At 53.9% G+C, this 23,452-nt stretch overlaps 1 protein-coding gene across 1 annotated transcript in view; it reads left to right on the top strand.

Moving 5' to 3' along the window:
• The window catches only part of PRRC2B (proline rich coiled-coil 2B), a 71,569-nt gene that overhangs the window by 33,225 nt on the left and 14,892 nt on the right, over positions 1 to 23,452 (top strand). Inside the window, exons 10-23 of the mRNA XM_027104099.1 lie at positions 3,263 to 3,655; positions 5,260 to 5,447; positions 7,853 to 8,081; positions 13,242 to 13,458; positions 14,080 to 16,137; positions 17,514 to 17,710; positions 18,268 to 18,413; positions 19,007 to 19,148; positions 20,683 to 20,765; positions 21,113 to 21,301; positions 21,449 to 21,646; positions 22,066 to 22,152; positions 22,847 to 22,951; positions 23,106 to 23,298. Coding sequence (XP_026959900.1) covers positions 3,263 to 3,655; positions 5,260 to 5,447; positions 7,853 to 8,081; positions 13,242 to 13,458; positions 14,080 to 16,137; positions 17,514 to 17,710; positions 18,268 to 18,413; positions 19,007 to 19,148; positions 20,683 to 20,765; positions 21,113 to 21,301; positions 21,449 to 21,646; positions 22,066 to 22,152; positions 22,847 to 22,951; positions 23,106 to 23,298 — 4,425 coding nt within the window. The remainder of the gene's footprint in view (positions 1 to 3,262; positions 3,656 to 5,259; positions 5,448 to 7,852; positions 8,082 to 13,241; positions 13,459 to 14,079; positions 16,138 to 17,513; positions 17,711 to 18,267; positions 18,414 to 19,006; positions 19,149 to 20,682; positions 20,766 to 21,112; positions 21,302 to 21,448; positions 21,647 to 22,065; positions 22,153 to 22,846; positions 22,952 to 23,105; positions 23,299 to 23,452) is intronic.

Here is a 23,452-nt window from a genome sequence, read left to right as displayed (position 1 = left end):
TTTTTTTTTTTTTTTTTTTGATTTAAAATTTTTCTTTTAAAATTTTGAAAACAGTCACAAACTTACAGAAAAGTTGGTGTAATACAAAGAGTATTTTTTCTGAACCATTTGAAGAGTAAGTCGCCAGCCTGATCAGCCCGTCACCACGGAACACTTTGGTATCTATTTCCTGCCAAAACATGACATTCACTCTAGGTAACCAGTCAAATCCAGGAAATTAGCTTTGATACATCACTGCCATCTAATCCTCAGACTCCATCCCACTTTTACCCATTGTCCCATTCATATTCTTCATACAGAAGGATCCAGTTCAGAGTCACACGCTGCCTCAGGTATCCTGCTCTTGAGTTCCCTTCAGTCTGAAGCAGCTTTTCAGCCTTTGCTAAACCTTCATGACATTGATACCTGGGAAGATGACAAGCCAGCTATTTTGTGGAATGCACTTCAAATCGGGTTTGTCTGGTGCTTCCTCATGATTGGGTTCAAGGTTTCCATTTTTTTGGCTAGAATCTCTCAAAACTGTCACTGACTCTTCTCATTGCATCCTACTGGGTGACCGTGATTCCACTCTGCCCGCTCTGACAACCTTCACTTTGATCTCTTGATTAAGGTGGTGGCTACCAAGTTTCACACCATGGAACTTTCACACACTCTTCCAGATTTGTAATTGATAGCAATTTTGTGGGGAATTACTCTGAGACTACAAATATCCTGTTTCTCATCAAATTTTAATTAATTAATATCAGTGGGTTATAGTCTGTTGCTCTCATTGTTTCTGTTGATGTTCAGATTGTCTTTGATTTGGGAACTTCTTCAAGCTGGCAGCTGTGTGCTTTTTACATCTCCATTCTTTTTTTGAGGAATTCCTTGCTTTCTGATAGAACAAGTTTTTTTTTAAGCTCCTTTTGTCCTTATGCTACCTTGGCCCTGGAGTCAGCCTTTAATGATATTTAGAAACTAATATCTGGGCACCAGGAGTACTATTGCTGTTAGAGTGTCACAGCTCCTGGACCTTCTCCGTGGACAGAGTCAGGAAGTGTAGGTATGTGACACACACACGTGAATCACAAGGATATCTCAAGTTCCTCAGAGGTCATTCTAGCTGTTTGCCATTGTCCCTAGTATTTGTACCTATTCGGTCAGGCTCCCTGTTTCTGCCCCCACCCTCTCTCCCTTGCACAGGTGCCCTCCTCAGCCACTCAGATGTCAGTGCACCCCACCTCCACGTGGCTCTGAATTTCCCTGCTGGGCCATCTCTTCTAGGGGTTTCTTCTTCACCCTGCTTGGTTGGGCCCCAGCTCCCACACCAGCCACATCTCCATGTGCACACTCTCGTCACCTGCCCTGGGCTCTGACCACCTGCCCTGAGCTCTCTGACTCCCGGGCACCAGGTGCCTGCCTTGTTCTGCCACCTCGCGTGACTTTCGGACTGAATTGAGCAGGAGGGGCAGAGCTGGGGATGGGAAGGCGTTAATTTAAATACGCTTTGGCAGAATTGCCCTTTTCGATGCACTTTGCTATTTAAAGGGCTCCTGTTCCGCCTCTCGGTATAAAGTAACAGTGCTCGGTACAGGGGACGCAAGTGAAGATAGACACAATACGACTCTTGTAAATTACCTTGCAGTTAGTCCAAATTTCATTCACATACTGGGGTTGCTCAGTGTTCAAAAGAAGATTTCACTTTTATCTGCTTATAACAACACTGAATTATCTGAATAGAGTCAACAAAGATAAAATCTCTATAACTTTTATGGATCCAAATTTCTGAAAAGATTTTCACACTTTAAATATTTTGCAGAACATTTAGTTTATAAAATGATAGCTCATCTTTGGGCAGCTCTGAAAAGCACATCTGTAGTCTTGATGATGTGCCTCAAGAGTATAGCCTTTGATTCTGCTGTTTCATTTCTGGGAAATTCTGAAGGGAATAATAGTCAGGGATAGGCCTTAAGGATCATCTGCAAGGATGTACTGAACACCAGGGGATAAGGTAGGTCATGGGATAGATGAGCCGTGGGGTGAGACAGGGCACAGCCTTTATGGAGCATGGACAGATGGCAGCGGTCAAGGGCAAAGGAGAAGAGTGCACACTTTGGTAAAAAGTACCTTCGTGCTTCTAAGTTAGAAGTTTATAATCTTGTGATTGTAGCAATTGTCTCTGGATTATGAGAAGTTACTTTTTAGGAGAAAACTCCTTGGCTACAGTCACTGTGTGACATATTGCTTTTATGGAGGTGTAATTAACATACACAAAAAGGCATAGATCTTGTTTTTTTATGTTTGATGACTTTTTGACAATTATATACATCTGTGTAACTACCACTCAAAACAGGAAGTTGTGTATTTTTTTTTGCTAGTCATACCTCATTGGAATTCCAGTGGCTGGGGTCCAGTTAAACACGCCCGTCATCTATTATTGCATGTTCTGCCTGCAGCTTCACTTCCTGCCAATCAGTGAGAAATCTTCCCAGTGTTGGTAGTTTTTCACGCTGCATTGGTGGCACCCTGGTTGTTTGTCCAGTAACTGACAACGAGCGGGAGATTCAAAAGTGGATGAAATATCCAAAAGAGATGTTTTTAGAGATGTTTATTTATTTTTATATATAAAGAATCACTTTGAAACCTTATGTCTGAGTGTGAATTTCAATTTCTTGTGGCTCTTCATATCCAGAGGTGTATGTATTGTCGTGGGAGAAGCAGTAGAGCAGTTTTGTGGCTAAGAGATGATGAGTGTGTGCTTTCCTGCTCTTGGTATTTAGCTGGGGAGGCCCTAATCTTTTTTTTTTTTTTTTTTTCTTGGTACACGGGCCTCTCACTGTTGTGGCCTCTCCCGTTGCGGAGCACAGGCTCCGGACGCTCAGGCTCAGTGGCCATGGCTCACGGGCCCAGCCGCTGTGCGGCATGTGGGATCCTCCCGGACCGGGTCACAAACCCGTGTCCCCTGCATCGGCAGGCGGACTCTCAACCACTGCGGCGCCAGGGAAGCCCGAGGCCCTAATCTTGTGTGCTCAGTAGTGGTGGTGAGAGCGTCCATTTTCTCAGTGTTTCCTGCGTGTCTGTCACGGCGTTGAGTGCTTTGCAAACGACTCAATGTACCTTCACAATCCCGAGGGCTTCCTTTATTACTGTTCAAAACGAGAAACTAAGGTGTAGAACATTGGCGCTCACCCAAGCCTCATTCCAAATATAGTAAAGGACAGAGCAGGATTGAAACCCAGGTCCGCCTGCCGCGGGGCCGCGCTGCCTCTCTAAGGTGCATGAGGGTCCTGGGAAGGAGAGCCCATCCCATCCTGGGGGCGCCGTGCCCGGGTTTTGATGTGCATTTCATCTGAGACCGTCTCCTCTCGGCAGAAGTCCTCCGTGGGCAGTGTGTTCCGGCAGCAGTCTGTCGAGGACAAAGAGGACAAGCCACCCCCGAGGCAGAAGTTCGTCCAGTCGGAGATGTCCGAGGCCGTGGAGCGAGCCCGAAAGCGCCGGGAAGAGGAGGAGCGCCGGGCCCGGGAGGAGAGGTTGGCCGCCTGTGCCGCCAAACTCAAGCAGCTGGACCAGAAGTGCAGGCGGGCTCAGAAGGCGGGCGGGGCCCAGGAGCCGGCGGGGAAGGAGGCGCCCCGCTCTCCAGGCACCCCACAGGAGAATGGCCCAGCTGTCCGCAGAGGTGAGCTGTAGGGCCCCGTCCCATGACCTGGAAACCCTACGCTGTGTCGCTGGTTGGTTGTCTGCATCTCCCTGGCTTTGTAGCACCACCGTGGCTCACAGCTGATGTGTGGGGGTCCCGGTCGTTAAGAGTCTCGGCCTGGGCCAGGTGCCTGGGTTCACATCCCATTTCTACCGCTTAAACCAGCTATCCAGGCGCCTCACGTCTCTGGCGCGCGTTCCCGAGTCTGTGAAGTGGGTTGACGAGAGCTTGTACCTCCCCGCATGCTGAGGGCCCACGGGGGAGCGTGTGCACGAAGCCGTTGGCGATTTCTAGATGCAGAAAAGCACTCACGTGCTCACGGCAACGCCACTGGTTTTGTCATTGCCGGTGTTACCACCCGGCTCGACTGAAGACGCGGGTGCCGGAGGACTTCAGTAGGAGCACGGGATCTCTCTCGGGACGTTGAAAGAAGCCTGCCTGCTGTCAGCATCCATTTTCCCCGACAGTTATTCTAAGAGGAGTGGATCGCGTGGCTGCGCAAGAGACGCTGGACAGCGTTAGGTGGTGGAGGGCGCCTCTTGCTGCAGTTTTAAAGAACGGGATCAGCTGTGTTTTTTGTGACTTTCTTGAATCAACTAAAACCAACTCTCAAGTAGAGAGGGGCCTGATGTTAGTTTCAGTCGCTGAGAGCTTCTCCGAGGGAAGTCTTATTGGTGATACGATGGCCATCAGAGCCCTTCTGGCCGAGGAACTCAGAGAAATCGACCCTTGTCCTCCTGTAAATAAATGTCCTGTCACTGAAGTCTGAGTGAAGCCTGGGCCCAGTGTCAGGGACTCACTGAGCGGGGGCAGTGGAGAGTCCAGGAAGTAGATGGCGGGGAGCGAGCTTGGGCCTGGGTGTGGGGTGTGCCCTGAGCCCCTCTGCACCTGCCCTGCCTGTCAGTGTTCCGCTGGGACGCTGGGTCCCCAAGGCTTTGCATTGGCGTTTGTTTGCCTCCTGCGGTAGATTTAAGAGCACAAAATGTCAATTATATCTCAATAAAGCTGGACAAAAAAAAGAATGCAAAGCTGGGATGGGGCAAGAAAGAAGGGACTTTCAGGGAGAAGAGTGATATGGGAGGCTGTGGTGAGTATTTACTTCTTGTCAGGCACTATTTTAAGTGCATTATGTGGATCGTCTCAGCGAATTAATTCTCCGGAGGCCTGGTGGGGTAGGTGCAGTTGTTGCCCTCATTGAACAGATGAGGACACGGGCCAGCAGGGCTGCCTGGCCGGCCGGCTCACACAGCCTTGGGTGGAGGGTGGGTGTGGGGCTCTTGTTGAGCCCCGACCGCTCTGCTTTACTGGGGTCTGTTTTAACAGAGCCCCTCCCACCCGGAACCACATTCCGGCTCTCCTGCTGACTGTGTGCCCTCAGGCGGTTCCTCTGATCTCTCGACCCTTAGTTTTCTCCCCTCTGGAGCGATGACGATGTGGGGGAGTCCGTGAGCTTGTGCGTGGGGAGCATGTAGCACAGTGCCGGGTTTGAGGACTGCCAACCGGAAAAAGCGTCTGCCCTGGACATCGCTCTGCTGAGCTTTGGTGAGCTCACCGGGCCGTTTCCCTGCTTCTTTGTTCTGCAGGCTCCCCCGAGTTCTCTGCCCAGGAAGCCCCCAGCACGTTTTCGGAAGAAGCCCCTACAGCTCCTCCAGCTGTGGCTCAGAGCGGCGGCAGTGACGAGCGGGCCAGGGAGCCTGGGTCCCCCGCGCAGGAGTTCAGCAAGTACCAGAAGTCGCTTCCGCCCAGGTTCCAGCGCCAGCAGCAGCAGCAGGTAAACAGGAGTCGCTCAGTAGGTGTGAACAGACCTGCCCGTGGAGTGGCTGTCCCCTCTCCTTTCCCCACGCCCCCTTCCAGTAGAACAGGCAATAGAAACCCACCCTCGTATACGCCAGTCAGCAGCAGGGGTGCGGGGGTGAGGGCCTCGGGGCGTCAGCCCCTGTGGATGAAAGCCCCTGGTGGCAGTTCATGGACCCTGTTGTCTACGCCGGTAAGGACTGGGTAGTGGTGCCTGAGTGGTTTTCATCCAGAGTTGCACACGGTGGCCACTCCCTGCACTGACAGCGGCCGCACCCTGGGTGCCTCCCAAGGAGTAAGGAAGGCCTGCGAGCTGCTTGGAGAGCCTCCGAGAGAGGCGTGTTAGCGTTCCGTTAAGAATGTAGGTTTGTAGGTTTTGAATCAAGACAGCTTTGGGTTCTGGTCCTGCTGGTGCAGCTTATTCAGCTGTGTGTGGCTTTGGGCGGGTCAGTGTAAAGCGGAAGGAATGAGTCCCTGCCTCTCGGCACAGCGGTGAGGGTTCTATGATGCCTGTAAACTGGTTTACCGGTGTGATCAATATCATCTTTAATGGTGCTCCATGAATCTTACGAAGGACCTACTCTTTGCTCTGAGGAAGATCGTATGGGTAATGGTTGTAATTCCAGCAGTCTCTTACAGGCCTGGTGATATTGCTGAGCTGGAACCACTCACCGGCAGTTGTTTGTCTTACAGGCATAATCGGTGAAGCTTATTACTGATGAACAATGCATTTTGGTGGGAAACAGGTCACGCGTGGACGTTACTTAGTTCAGCAGCTAGGCGTGCAGTAAATTATTGTTAATAATCGAAAAATTTTCAGAACGTGGGTGCCCTGGAGACACAGATCAAAGTCTCCGCCTTTCCCCAGAATCTCTTTTAGTTGCCTTTAAAACGTTCACCCCCAGACCCTACTTTCCTTGGGCTCCTAGGAAGCATTCCAGAAGCTCACCATGTCCTGTGCTCTAAGCAGTAAGTTACACTCATCGTGGTCGTGTAGCATTGTGCTGTGAGCAGGCGCCGTGCAGTTACTCCCGGGCTTGGCGAAGAATTACTGCTGACTGGAGAGATCTCTGGAGTAACTCGAGCCAGACACAGTAGTAACAGTTGCTCTAGGTAACTCTTCTGTGGGGCAGTGACAGGTAAATCCGTCCTTAAGATTAGAAAGAAGTCTGACGTGTCAGAGCAGCCTGAAGGAGTCTGGAAAGCAGACTGTCTGGTCAGCTTCCCTGGGGAGCTGGGGTCTAGACAGGAGGAGGAGCTGTGGGCAGAGACCAGCGGAGTTCTGCTCACTGAGTTCTGAGTGCTCCGAAGAAGTGCCCTGAGCCCTGGCGAGCCTTCCAGGGAATCCAGCCCAGGCTGGGATTGTGCCAGCCGGCTGGCAGGAAAGGGTGTGTCCTCCTTGTCTGACTCTGCACCTGCATCCTGCCAGAATGCTGGTTCGGGACGCAGTTGTGAGGGCAGCCCTGGAGGTCACTGGTGCTGTGGAGCAGGGTCTGAGATGAATCCTCACTGGGTCCAGGTTCTTGATTTTTAACACTCTATTGATGCTCTACGTGTGTCCTTTTGTGCAGTGAATTTTCTTCCTACCAAGTCTGGTGGTAGAGGTGAGGATACTGCAGTGAACTTGGCATGTAGTCTCTTGGTTTAGGGAGGGAAACAACCAACAACAGTTACACAGGAGAAGCACCAGTGCCGTGGGAGCCGAGGACGGGGGACCTGGTCTTGCCTCAGGAACTGTGGCGGGTTCGCAGAGGCAGTGCTCTTTAAGCCAAAACCTGAAGGATGGGTAGGGCTGAGCGGGTTTGGGGCCGGAGGGAACAGAGGGCCCGGCGTGTTTCCAAGACCGGAAGCGGGCGGGCGGGCAGGCAGGTGTGTGGAGTGGAGGGCCGGGGCAGTCGTGGGAGGCGATGCTGGAGAGGCGGGTGGGGCAGGACCCGCAGGGCCCTGTAGGTCATGTGCAGCCCTGTCGGACTCGGGCTGTTAGAGGCAGAGCTGTGGAGGACCCTTGAAGACTCCTGACGTGGTCAGGGCGTCGGAGTGAGGAGGGTGGATTGAAGGGGCAGAAGGAGGGGAGGCGGAGGAGTGTCATCTGGTGGCGGTGCCGACAGGGAGATATGCCCTGGGAGCTGTGCCAGTCACATGTCAGCTCCAGGAGAGTGTTTGATCTAAATGAAAGCCCAGCCTGCAGAGGAGCCTAAGGGCCCAGTTGCGATGATGGCACGACTGTCCGTCAGTCCTGGGAGAGAGCCAGAGCCTGAATGCTGTAATGTCCCTGGGGCCTCCCCTCTGTGGTCTTCTGTTCTGGGTGGGTTGTCTCTCCCACCTGATGGAAAGCTGGAAGAGTGTGTGTGCGTGCACACGCACTGCCTCTCTGCCCCGCAGCACCTGCCCAACTGGGTGTCTCTCCCTGGTCAGGAGCAGCTGTACAGGATGCAGCACTGGCAGCCGGTGTGCCCTCCGCCGCCCCACCCGCAGCGCACCTTCTACCCGCACCATCCTCAGATGCTGGGCTTCGACCCCAGGTGGATGATGATGCCTTCCTACATGGACCCACGAATCCCACCCACTCGGACCCCAGTGGATTTCTATCCCTCAGCCCTACATCCCTCGGGTAAGCACCGTGGTCCAGTGGGCCATCCCTGTGGAACTCAGGACAGTGTGGTGTTTAAGGGTATTGCCTTGGGAGGTAGACAGACCCACCTCGATTCCAGTCTGACCTCTTTGCAAGTCACATATCCAGTCTTGAGTTTTACTTCCCAAAATGAGGGTACGGTAGTACCTCGCACAAAGAATCGTCAGGAAGAGACCTTAAGATTATGCATTGTAAATTGCTTTAATTAATTTTTATATCTCTGCCATGTTGTTTTGTCCGTCTTTCCATTCTTTAATGTTCTTTGTGTTTTCTCTCTTATTTTCCTTGATTAGTCTTTCCCAAGGTTTGTCTAATGCCCTTTTTTAAAAAAAAATTAATTTATTTATTTTTGGCTGCATAGTGTGTTCGCTGCTGCGTGCAGGCTTTCTCTAGTTGGCGGCGAGCAGGGGTACTCTTTGTTGTGGTATGCAGGCTTCTCACTGCCGTGGCTTCTCTTGTTGCGGGCTCTAGGTGCGCAGGCTTCAAGTAGTTGTGGTTTGCGGGCTCTAGAGTGCAGGCTCAGTAGTTGTGGCGCACAGGCTTAGTTGCTCCGCGGCATGTGGGATCTTCCCGGACCAGGGCTCGAACCCGTGTCCCCTGAATTGGCAGGCGGATTCTTAACCACTGTGCCACCAGGGAAGTCCTAATGCCATTTTTTTAATGCTGGTTTTTTTTTTTTAAATAAACTGAATTTATTTTTTATTATATTTTTTTATTTTTTTATTTATCTTTTTTTTTTGCGGTACGCGGGCCTCTCACTGTTGTGGCCTCTCCTGTTGCGGAGCACAGGCTCAGCGGCCATGGCTCACGGCCCCAGCCGCTCCGCGATATGTGGGATCTTCCTGGACCGGGACACAAACCCGCGTCCCCTGCATCGGCAGGAGGACTCTCAACCGCTGCGCTGCCAGGGAAACCCCTAAAGCTACTTTTAAAAAGCATCTTTTGGATTTCTTAATTCCTGTATTTTATTTGGTTTTTATTTCATTAACTTCTGCTTTCTTTTCCCCCTCATTATTTCCATTGAAAGTATTTTGTTCTTTTTCTAACTGATTATGTTGATGAGCTCATTAGTTTCTGACTTTTCTCATGTATTTAAGTCTCACCTGAGCTATGAGCCTCTATGAGTTTTAAGATACATTTTTATTATCGTACAGTTCTAAATGTTAGTCTGATTTTATCTTTTTTTGAGTGACTTTTTATGGCATGTTGTAAAATTTCCAAATGTAAAGTGTTAATACCATCTTTATGGTGTTAATTTCTAATGTGGCTGCCGCGTGGTCGGATAACATGGTCTGTATGATATAGACCAGCGGTCACAAACTTTTTCTGTTAATGCCAGTTAATAAATATTTTAGGCTTTGAACTGCTACTCAGTTTTGCTGTTGTAGAGCAAAAGCAGCTGTAGACAATAGTGAGTGAATGGGTGTGTTTGCTTTCCAGTAGAACTTTATTTTTAAAAGAAGTGGCAGGTCGAATTTCACTCAAGGGCTTGAGAAGAATGTATTCTCCAGTTGGACGTGGTCCATTACATCGTGCTTGCTAATTGTGCTGTACAAATGTCTGTATCATCACAATGTTTCATCCCCTTGATCAATTACTAAGAGGTGTGTGAACATTTCCCACCATGATGTGGATTTTGTCAAATCTTGTAAACCTGTCAGTTTTTGCTTTATCTGTCTGGAAGCCGGACTTCATCTTGTTCCTTTTATCTTCTTATAGCACCTTTGTTATCATTAGTTGTGCTTTCTACCTTTAATGTCTACTCTACCTGGTAATCATTTTATTCCAGTTTTCTTTCGATTAGTATTTATGTGGTATCTTTCCCCCAACTTTTTACCGTCAGGCCTCTCTGAGCCCTTTTTGGAGGAGAATATCTTTGTACGTGTAAGGTGTGTATGGTTTTATCCACTTTGAAGCTCTGTGACTTCAGTTGCCGAAGTTGTTCCCTTTAGATTTATTGGGATTATTATATTCAGATTTCCTACTCTCCTATTTTATGCTTTCTGTTTATCCCTCTTTTCTATGCTTTTCTTTTTCTTTTTTTGGTGATAAGTTTTCCTATTCTTTTTGTTTGTTTTCCTTCTACATTCTATTTCTACTGTGTGAATGGTTGCATTAAATTCTAACATGTACCCTTGACTTAGCAAAAGCTAATCAGTATCGTTACCCTGAACCTGAGCTCTAACTACCTCCTCATCAGTCTTGTTATTTTTGCCTGGAATTTTAGTTCCACTTTTTTTTTATGCCCACCAAATCAGCTACTATTTGTTGTTTTGTTCGACCTGTTCTTGTTCAGATTTGCCTGGATGTTTACTAGTTTCTTTGCTGCTTATCCTTCCATCTGGGTTCCATTTATTTCTTCACGAAGTACATTCTGTCCAGGTCTTCAGGAAAGTTGTTTTGGCAGTAGATAGTCTTCACCTGAGAAAGTCTTGATGTCACTCTTTCTCTTGAATGATAGTGTAGCTGGGTATAGAGCTCGAGGTTGGCAGTTACTTTCTTTGAGTACTGTGAAGATAGTATTCCTTGTTTTGTGGCTCATGTGTCTGATTCGTGTCTGGGTAATCTACTGTTTTCTTTCTGGCTGCTTTTAAGATCTTCTCTTTGTCTTTGGTCTCCTGTAGTTCCTTCTCAGTATGCTGTGTCTAGGTATATATCTATATGTATCCTTACCTTATTCTGCTTAGAACTCACAGTGCTCGAATCTGAGGATGTATGTCTTTCATCACTTCTGGAAAATTCTCTTCTAATTATGTCAGATTTTGCTTTTTCCTCATTCTTTATATCCTTTCTTCCTAGGTTGCCCACTTAGATTATTTTGTGCCTTCTCATTCTGCCTTCCAAGTCTCTTAAATATATAAGAGAGCTAACCTCTGTGGTGTCTTCTGGGAAAATCCTTCAACTATTTTCCAATTCTCTTTTCTCTCCAACTGTGTCTGATCTGCTCTTTTTTTTTTTTTCTTTTTTTTTTTTACTGTCCAGTGAGTTTTTAATTTCAGTGACTCTGTATTTTTATTACCAGAATTTTTTCCTCAAATCTGTCATTTTTTCTTGTGTCTTATATTTTTCGTAAGTTTTAAATTCCTTCCTTTATGCTTGTAATCATTTAAAACATAATTTTCTAGTGCTTCACATTTTAATTTGTTACCTGAAGTTCTTGAGGAAGGTATATAATCCCGTGGGCTTACCATGGACTCATAGCGATTGTTTTCCACACAGTGTTCTGGTAATTTTGGATTGTGAGTTCATTTTCAGCAGAGCTTTATTTATCGTGGGGATCTAGTGTAGCTTGGTTTGAGGGTATATCCCTCCAGTGTGGTTTTATATTTTCTTCTGCCAGCCTAGAGCTACCCTTTATTTTAACTCAGGAAGTTTCTGGAACATTCTAAGGGTATAAATCTGAACTTCACCCTCCTGCCTCCAGACCTGCATGAAAGCTGGCATGTGGCTATGAAAGTCCTCACGGAGGACTGTTTTCCCTACCCTAGCCCAGGCCAAGACACAAATTCAGTCATCTCCCTGTACTAAAGAGCATATATTTTTCTGATGCACCTTTTAATTGAGGGCATAGCCCTTTGAGGGCCTTTGTTTAAGCAGCATCTCAGCTGCAGCTCTCTGCCTTGTGCGGAAAAGCCCCGTCTCCTGTCCTGGGGGACATTTAGGAGCATGCCCGTGGGTTACTAAATCTGATGGATGTGTCCCTGGCTCCCCTCTAGGGAGCACCAGCTTGTGGCTTTGGCCGTGGCTGTGGTTTCAGCTCCCTGGGGGTTTCCCGGTTTTGGGGGAACAGAGCTCTGCGAGTGAAATGTTTCATGTGTTCTGTCCAGCACTTTTGTGACAGGAGGTTTTTTCAGGTAATATGAGCTGCCATATTGTCAAAAATAGGTCCGTGTACAGTGTGGAGCAGTTCCGCACACCTTGTAGTCAGTACTTAATAAATGGTGTGTAGTTCTAGGATTCCAGAGAGGGTCCCCACCATCACCTGACTCAGCCTAACTTTGTGCTGGAGTCATATATTGATGGCATTGGAACAGAGCACTCCACAGCTAAAAGAAAGGTTAAAGCCGTTGGTCTAATGCAGAACCATTTTCCTGGTCAGATTATCTCAAAAGATGGGCAGAAAAACACTGGGGGCCAATAATTAGCTTTGTGAAGTATTTGAAAAATCAGATCTTCTTTTCTCCACAGAATCTGGCCCAGTGAGAGACCTTTAATGTCGTCTGCAGCAGCCCAGCCCCCTTGTTTGATAGACGTGGACAGAGGGGCCCGGGGAGGGCGGGGGTGCCATTTCCCTGACTGGTTTATATCTGGTAGGACTGAGACATCAGCATGTCCCAGTCTCCTCGGGCCAGCTAACAGTTTAGTGTCGTTTGTGTATCCCCCACTGCCCTTCCATGTACAAAATGTGGAGTGTTACTGTCGAGCTTAGGGGTAGAAATAAAAGGAGCTAAAGCCCCAATCCTTTTCTGAATCTTCTTGCAGGGGATTGGAAGCAGGTAGACGCTGGCTCCTTGTCGCATGTAGGCTCCCTGGAGCGTAGCTCATCTTCCTTGTGTCTGTGCAGAAGACCTTCAGGCATCTTGCGTTGCTGGCTGACTGGCCCCCCAGCGTTCCGCTGATACCCATGAGCTCTCCCGTTTGATGGTTCCAGTTTCCATTTGCCAGTTTGGTTTTTTTTGTTTGTTTGTTTTTTGCTTTTTTGCTGTATGTGGGCCTCTCACTGTGTTGTGGCCTCTCCCGTTGCGGAGCGCAGGCTCAGCGGCCATGGCTCATGGGCCCAGCCGCTCCGCGGCATGTGGGATCTTCCCGGACCGGGGCACGAACCCGTGTCCCCTGCATCGGCAGGCGGACTCTCAACTGCTGCGCCACCAGGGAAGCCCCATTTGCCAGTTTTTTATAGCCTTCAACACAGGGGCTCTTCATCCAGGAACTAGCATTGGACCTTACAGGTGTTTGAACAGGCCTTTCAGATAGCATGTGTGTGTGCCTTCAGAGGTTCTGTGATCAGAAAGATGGGACCTCAGTGATGTTAAACAGGTGGGGTCCATGTGAGAGTTGGGGCAGCTTGTCTCCTTTGGGCCTGTGGTTGACCCATGGCTTGCTAAACGAGGTGACTGATTGGTTCTTTGCCTTCTTCAGGATTGATGAAACCCATGATGGCCCAGGATTCTCTCAGTGGAACTGGCTGTCGCTCTGAGGATCAGAGCTGTGTGCCCCCACTGCCAGAAAGGAAAGTGACCACCATCGATGCAGCCCCTGTGTGGAGCCCCGAGGGTTACATGGCGTTGCAGAGCAAGGGCTACTCGCTCCCCCACCCGAAATCCAGTGACACTTTGGCCATGGACATGCATGTCAGGTGAGGCGAAACTTGGTCCTACTGACCTGGAACTGAAGGAGGGGTCTCCAGGTCCTCACTGAGATAGGGCTCTGGGAAGAGGCCCTGTCCCAGGAGATGGTGCCCCCTGGGGAAGGAGAGTGAGATAAGGATGGCCGGATGCTTTTGTGTGAGAGGCGCTGATGGCAGCTGAGGGCCCGGGAGAAATCCTGGCGTCAGAGGCAAATCCCGCGGAACCTTGGGCAGGGCCGAGGGGTGGGGGCCTCACAGGGCATGCGGGGTTGAGTGCGTGTGTCGTGGCTCCTTCCTGTGAAAGTAAAGGCGAGCTGGCTGTGCTGGCCCAGCGCCCCAGCCTCTCCGCGGACGCCCCGGCTCCAGCTTGTGTGAACCAGAGGATCCCCGGCTGCTCGCTGAGTCCACCGGCCACTGACTTCTTCACTCTCTGGACTCCAGGGGCCGCCACCAGCCCATGGCCCAGCATCTCTGAGACCTGTTTAAAGATAGAGCGAATGTTGGTGCCTATGTTTTTTTCTTTTTCTTTTTTGTAAAAATTTTTTTCTTTTTAAAACTAAACTGTGTTCAGCATGGAACCCAGGAACCAGGCTCCAATCACATTGACTGATTTTTCTGGTTCCTTTTCAGGAATGAAAGCTCTTACTCTGCCTCACCTGGAAGGTCAGGGGGCGTAAGTGCCCGGCGCGATCTCCTTGAGGAGAGAGGGGAGGAGTACTTGAGTGCTTTTGACAAGAAGGCCCCAGCAGACTTTGACAGCTGTGTCTCTTCTCAAAGAACAGGCCAGGGGATTTTGTTTCCACCCCAAGAAAATGTTCAGGAAGCAGGCGCGCCTGGGAGTCACACCCCAAACCTCAGGTGTTCCACACTGGAGCCCGACTTTGCCCCGGCTGAGAAAAAACCAGAGTATAGCGATTGGGACGTGAGCCGCCAGCCGAAGGCCGCCGACCCAGACACCAGGGTCGAGAAAGAGGCGCCCCAGGAGGAGCTGTCCTTCAGTGTCTCCTCCTGGGAGAAGGAAGGGAGCCCTGGCAAACAGCCGGCCCTGGAGCCCGAGTGGACACCAGAAGCCCGGGGCACCGGCAGTCAGCACCCGGAGCAGACCAGCAGGACCCGGAGGTCCGGCCCCATCAAGAAGCCCGTCCTGAAGGCCCTGAAGGTGGAAGACAAGGAGAAGGAGCTCGACAAGGTGAAGCCGGAGCTGGGAGAGGGGAGCGCCCGCCTGGCTCGGGAGACGGGGCCCGTTTGCGAGGCGGCCGAGGACCAGGACCAAGAGAATGCCCCCGCGCTGGCCAGCGTGGCCCCGGCCGCCTCAGAGGACCGGGGCTCGGCCCGTGCTGCCTTGGGCCGCGAGGCCAGCCGGCCGGAGGACGATGGCCAGCCCGACGGGGCCCGGGTGGCCAGCCACACCCCCCCTACCAGGAGGAATAACTGGATCTTCATTGATGAGGAGCAGGCCTTTGGGGGCCGGGGGCAGGCCCGGGGCCGCGGCCGCGGGTTCCGAGAGTTCACTTTCCGCGGGCGGCCCGCGGGCGGCGGCCTCTGTGGCGGGGGCGTCCTTGGGGCGCGGGGCCTCTATGGCGGCAGCCAGAGGAGCGGCCGCGGCCGGGGACCGCGAGAGTTCGGGCTGGCAGATGACTTCCCCCGGGCCAAGCCCCGGCGGAGGATCGCCAGTGAGACCCACAGCGAGGGCTCTGAGTACGAGGAGCTTCCCAAGCGGCGACGGCAGCGGGGCGCCGAGACCGGGGACGAGGGCGCGCTCCCGGAGAGGGAGGAGGCCGCCGGGAGGAAGGGTGACTTCAGGGAGTCCTGGAGGTCCGGCAGGATGTGCCCCGAGGAACACGGCGGGCCAGAGGCCAAGAACCGAGGCCCGCGGGCCTTCGGGCGCGCCCTCCCCCCGCGGCTGAGCAACTGCGCATATGGCCGGAGAACCTTCGCGGCCAAGGAGGCGGCCCCCTGGCCGAGCCGGGGTCTGGGCGCCTCCTGGCAGGAGTCCGGCCCCCCCGACACGTGCGGGGCCCGGCGGCCCTCAGACAGAGACTACATCCCGGACGCCTACAGACACCCCGACGCCTTGGGCACCCGGGGCTTCGAGGATGGCCGTGTGGAGGACAAGAGGGCCTTCTTCCAAGATGACCACGCGGCAGATTCCGAAAATGCCGAGAACCGGCCCTTCAGGAGAAGACGGCCCCCGCGCCAGGACAAGCCCCCCCGCTTCCGGCGCCTTCGGCAGGAGCGGGAGGCCCTGGGCCTGTGGGGGCCGGAGGATGAGCAGCCCCTGCCAGCGGGCCAGTGGCCGGGCCGGCCCAGACCCTGTCCCGGGGACAGGAGCGGCACCACGGGCCGCAGGTCCCCCGAGCTCGCCTACCAGAACTCCTCGGACCACGCCAACGAGGAGTGGGAGACGGCCTCTGAGAGCAGCGACTTCAGCGAGAGGCGGGAGAGGCGGGACGGGCCCGGGCCCGGGCCCGAGCCCGACCCCCAGGCCGACGGCCTGCCCGGGGCGAGCACGGGCGAGAAGAAGGAGCTGGCCAAGCGGAGCTTCTCCGGCCAGAGACCCCTCGCTGACAGACAGAGCCGGAAGCTGGAGCCGGGAGGGTTCGGGGAGAAGCCTGTTAGGCCAGGTGGCGGTGAGACTTCTCCCCGTTATGAGAGCCATCAGAGTGGGACGCCTTTGAAAGCCAAAAGGTAAACCGGAAACAGAGTCCCGGGTTCTTTTTTGTTGCTGTCGTTCTGTTAGCCGGTTGTCCCAGCGGCACTTCATGCATGCGTGTCCCGCCGTGTGTCAGGGCCCCGACTCCTTCCCCCTCGTTGTGCTCCAGGAGGGCGCCTGCCCGCCGAGGCCATTGTCCGTGAGCGTCTCCATCACTGGCTCTCGCACTGCTGTCTGCTTCTTTTGTGGCGTGCTGCTGCTGCTGTGGCTTCAGAGCTAAGCCTAGAGCCCCTGCCCCGCCGGTCCCCCTGTGGTTGTGGTGCCCATCCCAGTCCCTGTCTCACGAGCTCAGCCCCCGTGTGTCTCCTCGGAGTCCAGCCGAGGGGCCACCGCCACAGAGGGGCGCTCCCTGTTCACGGCCCTCGTGAGTACCAGTCAGTCCACCAGGCTCCTTGGCTCCAGGCTGCTGCCAGGCGGCGTCCTCCAGGAACACGTGGGGCAGTGCTGGCCTCCTGGCCCCCGCAGAGATCGCTCTTCCCTGAGTGGCTTTGCTTCTCGACAGTGACGAGAAGCAGCGCCGCTTTGGGGATTGCCACCTCGGCCTGCTGAGAGCCAGGCGGTAAGCGGAGGGAGTGAGCTGCCTGAGGCCTGCTGAGCACGTCTCGTTTAGAATTAGAGGCTTTGGTGGGTGGTGACGATCGTTGCTCGGTGTCGGCTCAGTGCCCAAGCCTGGCCCGGGACCAGGGCAGACGCTGTGCAGCCTGCATTCCTCATCGTGCACAGGCCACGCCCCAGCATGCTGAGGAAGACCGCTTCCCACCTCCCAGCCTCCTTAGGATTCAGGGCACCGAAGCCTGGCCTGTAATTAATCCGTACCCCCAAAGAAGGAAACACAGAAGAATGCGGGTTCTTTTAGGTGTCCATCTAGACTAGCCTTCTCGGCCCCAGATGCCAAGACTTGGCTTTGCTTCTGATTTCTACCCCAGTAGCTGGGCTGGCGGTAGGGCGAGGCCTGGGCTCCTCTCTGGTCAGTCTTAGGAGAGGAGCAGAAAGTTCTGCAGCCCCTTTCTAAGCATTCCCCCTTCTCCCTCTCCTTTCTGTAGCCCTACTGGGTTTGGCACACAGTGGGAAAGGACAGAAGTATCAGCCCTGGGAAGGGGCTGGGGAGAGAGCAGTTTTCCCGTGGGCTCTGCCGTAGCAGTGGTGCTGGGGCAGCCTCCACACGGGCTTGCAGAGCGCGCTACCGCCAGCAAGCGGCTTCTGCTGAGCGGAGGGGACGCTGAGAGGCAGTGACAAAGATCAGGGCGCTGTGCTTGTGTGCGTGCTGTGCGTGCATGTGCAGTTTTTCCTTCTCTCTCCTTCCCCAGCCTCTGGTCACTTCTGAGCTAACGAGACCCTCCTTCCTTTGTAGGTCCCCGGATGACAGCTTGCCTGGAGGTCTCGGCTGCAGCAGTGGGAGCGGCCACTACACGCTGGAGCGGGCAGCCCATGCCACCTCTGACATCCCTGAAGCCTCCTGTGAGAAGGCAGAGAAGGAGGCCCAGCTGGCTGCCCAGAGGGCAGGCGAACAGGGAGAGACCATGAAACCGTTTGACCTGAACTATGGAAGTGAGTGTCACCTCACATCTTCAGGGGAAGAAGAATCCGGGCCACATGGGGAGCCGTGGCCGCCTCTGTGGGTTGCCGGGTTTGCCCTTTCACTGAATATCTTAGCTTCTGGGCACGTACTGGGTTAAGAGCAAAACAGAAAGGATTCCTGCCTTCATGTCGCTCACAACCTTGCTGAACCCCCATAACAGCCCTGCAGTGTCCCAGTTTTAAAGATAGGGAAGCTGAGGCCCAGAGAAGTTGAGTGGTTTGTGCAAGGTCACACAGCTGGTTAGGAGCGGAGCTGGGACTTAAGTATGTCTGTCTCCGAAGACTGTTTTCTTAACCGTAGCCTCTTTGATTTGAGGTAACACTGTGTTAGAGGGGCCGTGAGAAGGGTGTAGAAATCATAGCTGGGTTTCCTAGACCCTGGTGAATATGCTGAGGCCCAAGCCGGCTAAGAGCCTGGCCTCTGAGCTGAGCCGGTCCTTAGAGATCAGGTGTCTGTAGGGTTGGGTTATTCTTGGCTCCCAGTAAATGGAACCACTCACTGTCTTTCCTTGTGAATCTTGGTTCAGATGCCGGCGTTGAAAACTGCGGATCCAGCCCCGGAGAGGAGGGTGAGGTGGGCTCTGTGGTGGGGGAAGGCTTCATCGAAGTCCTGACCAAGAAGCAGCGCCGTGTGCTGGAGGAAGAGAGGAGAAGGAAGGAGCCAGCCGTGCAGGTCAGGGCGCGAGGCGTGGGCGGGGCCGGGGCGGACGGGGCTTCTGAATCAGGCCCAAGACAGGAGAGGAAGAAGGCATGTTTATTAAACACGCACTGCCTTCCAGGGCCCGCTATCCCCGTGGCTCCACGGCAGCAGATGGTGTTAACCCTACTGTCCGAGAGGGGGACTGGTCCGGGGTGACACCCGCCGAAACAGGGCCGAGCAGGACGCAGGCCTCCATCAGCCCCGAAGTCCATCCTCCTTCCACTGTGCTCCGGCCTGAGTGGGACGAGACTCATCACCCTGGGAGTCACGAGGGTTGGCGACTCTGTACTCGAAACGGAGTCGGGGCCGAGCACTGCTCACTTGCCCCGCAGTCCCAGGTCACAGCCCACCGGTCGCTTCCGGGGGCGGTTTGGTTGGCACTGCAGTTCCCACGTGGTTGAGTCTTGGCTGACGCTGAGGTCTGGCTGTAGCGCCGCTGGCTGTAGCGTCACTGGAGCAGTTTCCGGGGGTGTGGTTCTGGTGCCTGGGATAGTCTTCCTGGGGAGAGCTTGTTATCCTTCACGTCTGAGGTCGAGGCTGGACCGCATCACCTTTCTTCTCCTTAGGTACCTGTCAAAGGCCGAAATCTTTCCTCTCGTATTCCTCCTCGGTTTGCGAAAAAGCAGAACCACCTGTGCCTGGAGCAAGGTGATGGAGCTGTGCCTGGCAGTAGCCTGGGTACCGAGATCTGGGAGAGCAGCGGCCAGGGTAAGAGCTCGGGGTCTGGGCCCAGCCGCTTGGCCCACGGCCGCCTCACAGGCTCGGGGCCTCTTATTAGGGAGCATCCTGCTTTGGGGCCGTGAACACAGACGGAGCATTACCTGTTTCCTGGCTTCCTCTGCTGAGTCAGGGTGTTGGATGCCATCTTAGCACCACGTGCTGCTGCAGCCTCTGAACAGATGTCAGATTTTCCCTGCCTGAGATTTGGTGGAGAAGAGAGCATTCCATATCCAGTGATGGGAAAGGATGTCCCCCACCCCCGCCCAGCTGAGGTCGCTCGGGGAGTTGGCTTGACTCTGCCCACACCAATTATCCTTCCTTCTTCCCTTGAGGAAGAGCAGCAGACGACTGCTCAGAACAGGAGTCCAGAAGCTTTCCTGTCTGTGCTGTGTGCTCTTTCCTCAGCAGAAGGAAGTTTCTGTCAGCTCCTCCCCAAATGCTGTCTTAGGTTTGAAACCAGACTAAGGTGGCTTTTACCTTTTAGAAAATTTGTTTCCCTGAAAAAATTTCTTACCCAGTGCTATTTTTCTGGTAATTTTTCATTTTATAATACAAAACCATTTTAATTGAGCAGATCCTTCTTGAACGCCTGCTTTCGGCAGGGCCCTGCAGGGTGTACAGGGGGAGCTCGGAGAAATCATCCATTTGCAGCTCTTTTATTCCAAGCAGCCGAGGCTTCCAGAGTGAAGTGACAACCTCAGAGCCATGTGACGAACACCCAGGAGCCTAGGTTCTGGGCCTGGTTCTTTCAGTTTTACCTCATGGCCTGTCTTCACGTTCCTGGTTAAAAGCTTGCTGCCAGCACAGTGCAAAATAACATAGGGAAATAGGCAACTCTGACTGAAAGTACGATAATTTTTAATAAAATTTTGATCGGTCAGTTTGGTTGTGAGAGTGGTGGGTGTCATGGTGTAGATGCCCAAAGGTGCTCCCCGCCGTGTTGCTCAAGCAGAGTAGGCTAACTCCGGAGTCACGCTCTCCCTCCAGGATTCCGCAGCATCTCATTGGTTGCTCGGACCAGGGGTCTGTGGGTGACTTCAGAGGGCCCCTGGATCTTAAGAAGAGCATGTGAGATTTCATATGCACACACAGGGTCCATGGCTTTTGTTGGGTTCTCAGGGTGGTCTGTGAGCTAACAGAAGTTGAGTAACATCAGCTTCAATTTTTCAGAGACTTGTAGAGGCGCCAACGTGTAGAAATAAGTGGTTTATGGCAGAAAGCTTCACTGCAGCAGAGGTAGTGATAGAGCGTTCTAACTGGTGTGAGTGAAAAGTTGCTGGTGTGTTTGGTAGGGCACATTGTCAGTGAAATCACAGGAAGCACGTTTACCGAGATCCGCCTGAGGATGTTGGGAAGTCGGGTGAAGGTATCAGACCAGCTCCTCTTTCGCTAATGGGTCGATTGCGGTGGGAGCGGGGGCGGCTCAGAGACTTGGGTTTGTGTGAGCGGCGCCTGTGCTTGTATTTCTGGCTTAGTTGTTCCTCTTCGACGTCCTGACTCTCTGTCTCTTCCTCCCTAGCAGCCCTCCCCATTCAGGCCTCGACCGGCGACTCCTGGGCCAAAGCCGCCACTGCCTTTGCCGGCACCGAGCCCGGCTCTGCCGAGGTGAGTGGCCGCCGGGCGCCAGGCGTGTGCTCACGTCCGCTGCCGTCCCAGAGGCCCGCCCGTGCTCTCCCTGGCCGGGCAGTGAGCCTGGCTCGTCACTGGTCTGCAGTCTTGCTTTCGGATCTGCGGGAGGGGCCTGTGTGGGAGGGAGGAAGAGCGGAGATGGCCAGGGAGCGGCACCCACCCTGGGTAGGCGGCGTGAGGGCCTCTCCTCGGCATCTGGCGGTGGTCACACGCGCAGTGGGTTTGTGGTCTCTGTCCAGGGCCCACGCGTACCTGTGATCGTGGGCTCGGGCCGGGAGACGTGTCGAGCGGCCTGAGCTCTGACCCTCCTGTGTCCTGCACAGCAGGGCTTTAAGAGCAGCCAGGGAGACAGTGGCGTTGACCTGAGCGCCGAGTCTCGGGAGTCCTCAGCGACCTCCTCGCAGCGCAGCTCCCCGTACGGCACTCTGAAACCGGAGGAGGCGAGCGGGCCTGGCCTGGAGCCCAAGGCCGATGGCCACAAGGAGCAGACTCAGAAGCAGTCAGAGCCGAAGGTAACCTGGGAGTCTGGCTCTCAGGGGCCGGGCTGGGCGGAAGGGCTGGTATCTTTTGTCTTCTTCCCCGACTCCTGGTCCCTTGGAAGCTGGAGATCAGGGTCATTTCCAGGCTGTGTGTCTCAGCTTCTCTGCTTTTCCATCAAGGATTCCGAACAAGGCTCAGGACAGAGCAAGGAGCACAGACCAGGCCCCATCGGCAATGAGCGGTCTCTGAAAAACAGAAAGGGCTCCGAGGGGGCTGAGCGGCTGCAAGGGGCTGTGGTGCCCCCTGTCAATGGGGTGGAGATTCACGTGGACTCTGTGCTGCCAGTGCCCCCCATTGAATTTGGAGTCAATCCAAAGGTGAGGCTTTGATTTGTTTTCTTCTACCTGTGCCCCCCCCCCCCCGCCCCGCACCTTTGGTGCTTGGAGAGGAAGGGGGGAGCTTAGGGTGGGCTCCTAGAAGGAGCAGGGACATGGGCGCCGGCAGTGCTCCAGGGGAGCGTGGCGGGTGGCTTTGCAGGTGAAGAGGTGCTGTGAGCTACGTTCTCCGTCTCCCTGGGACACCAGGCAGGTTCTCAGGCCGAGCAGGGAGCCAGGCAGAGAGAAGGGGGCGGCCTCCTTTCCAGGGCCTTCGGGAAACATCTGGCCCTCTTGGTCATGTGGTGAACGCTGCTCAATGGGTGTTTGAGTTGCTGAGACTGTGGATCACAATAACGTGGGTCTCTGACAGAAGGTGAGCCACAGTGATTTCTGTGGGCTTTGTTCCCTTTTTTTTCCAGGACTCTGATTTCAGCTTGCAGCCCGGTTCTGCCTCTGGTCCCGCGGGGAATCCAGTTGTCAAACTTCAGGACGCGTTGGCCAGTAACGTAAGTCTGTGCTTCCACCTCCAGCTCTGTCGTCCCCGTGCCAGCAGGCCCTGGGCAAAAAGAGCCTCGTGAGGTGTTCCGAAACCAGAGGGGGCGAACCAGCCACGGCTCTGGGGTTGGGCGGACGTGGTTTGAGTCCTGATGCTGTCTCTAGCTAAGTTACACGTCCTTGAGCAAGTTGTTCCACTCTCTGGTTTTGTGAACTTAAAATGGGAGAATGTAACTCCTAAGGTCTGGTTTATCTGGCACTTTGTGATTTAAAACCTCCCAGGTTCTGTGGTCGCACATGTTTGAGAATGCTGCACTAAACAGGTTTCTTTACTCTGAGGTTTCTCAGAATCCCCGTATCGTGCTGGTGGGCGCTGGGCACTGCAGGAGGAGGGCCTAGCAGTTGCATTTCCGAACATGTGTTACCAGGACCTCTTTTTCACAGTTTTTGGGGAGGGGGCTGAGACAGGACCTGGTATCTCCATGCCACGTAGCGGTGCCTGCGTACTGGCAGTTGGCGGCCCTGCTGGAGGGCTCGGGGTGCGGGGATGAGGGAGGCTCTCCACGGCCTTCTTTCAAGAGAGTCGGTGGAGGCAGCCATTTGGAGGGGTCTCGAGTGCACACGACCAAAATGGAAGGCGCGTTTGGACACGTCGTCTCGCTTTCTCTGGGCCCGTCAGTGTCCCGTGGTCTCCTTCCCCTTCAGGCTGGGTTGGCACAGAGTATTCCCATCCTCCGGCGCGATCATCACATCCAGAGGGCCATTGGCCTCTCCCAGATGTCCTTCCCCACCGCTGACCTCACTCTGAAGGTAACACTGGCCCCGAGCAAGGCGGGGCCACCGGTGCCTTGGCTTGTGAAGGGGCAGGAGCGGGCGGCCCCGCCCACCTCCCCGGGCTTAACTTGTGCTGTCCGCTGCCTCCCGGACGGTAATTTTCGTCTCCCCCACCTCCTTGCTTCTGAAGATGGAGTCTGCGCGCAAGGCTTGGGAGAACTCACCCAGTTTGCCGGAGCAGAGCTCTCCAGGAGGCACTGGCTCGGGCCTGCAGCCCCCATCCTCCGGGGGAGCCTCCAGCGGGGTCACCTACAGCTCCTTCGGTGGGGTCTCCATGCCTCCCATGCCCGTGGCCTCGGTCGCACCTTCTGCGTCTCTTCCAGGTATCTCCCCCGCGCGCCAGCTCAGGGAGCCTTCTCCATTCACTCGAGAGAAAGGCTGGATTCTCAGCCCTGAGTACCACCCCCGCCTTGACTTAAGGAGTGTGTAGAGGGGGGCGTGTTCTAGGCTGGGGGTCGTAGCTTCCCACGTGCTCAG

This window comes from Aethalodelphis obliquidens, unplaced genomic scaffold, assembly GCF_003676395.1.
Source record: "Aethalodelphis obliquidens isolate GAN/ISIS:26980383/991018 unplaced genomic scaffold, ASM367639v1 scaffold7, whole genome shotgun sequence".
Classification (NCBI taxonomy): domain Eukaryota; kingdom Metazoa; phylum Chordata; class Mammalia; order Artiodactyla; family Delphinidae; genus Aethalodelphis; species Aethalodelphis obliquidens.
This window is presented reverse-complemented; position numbering and strand designations above follow the sequence as displayed.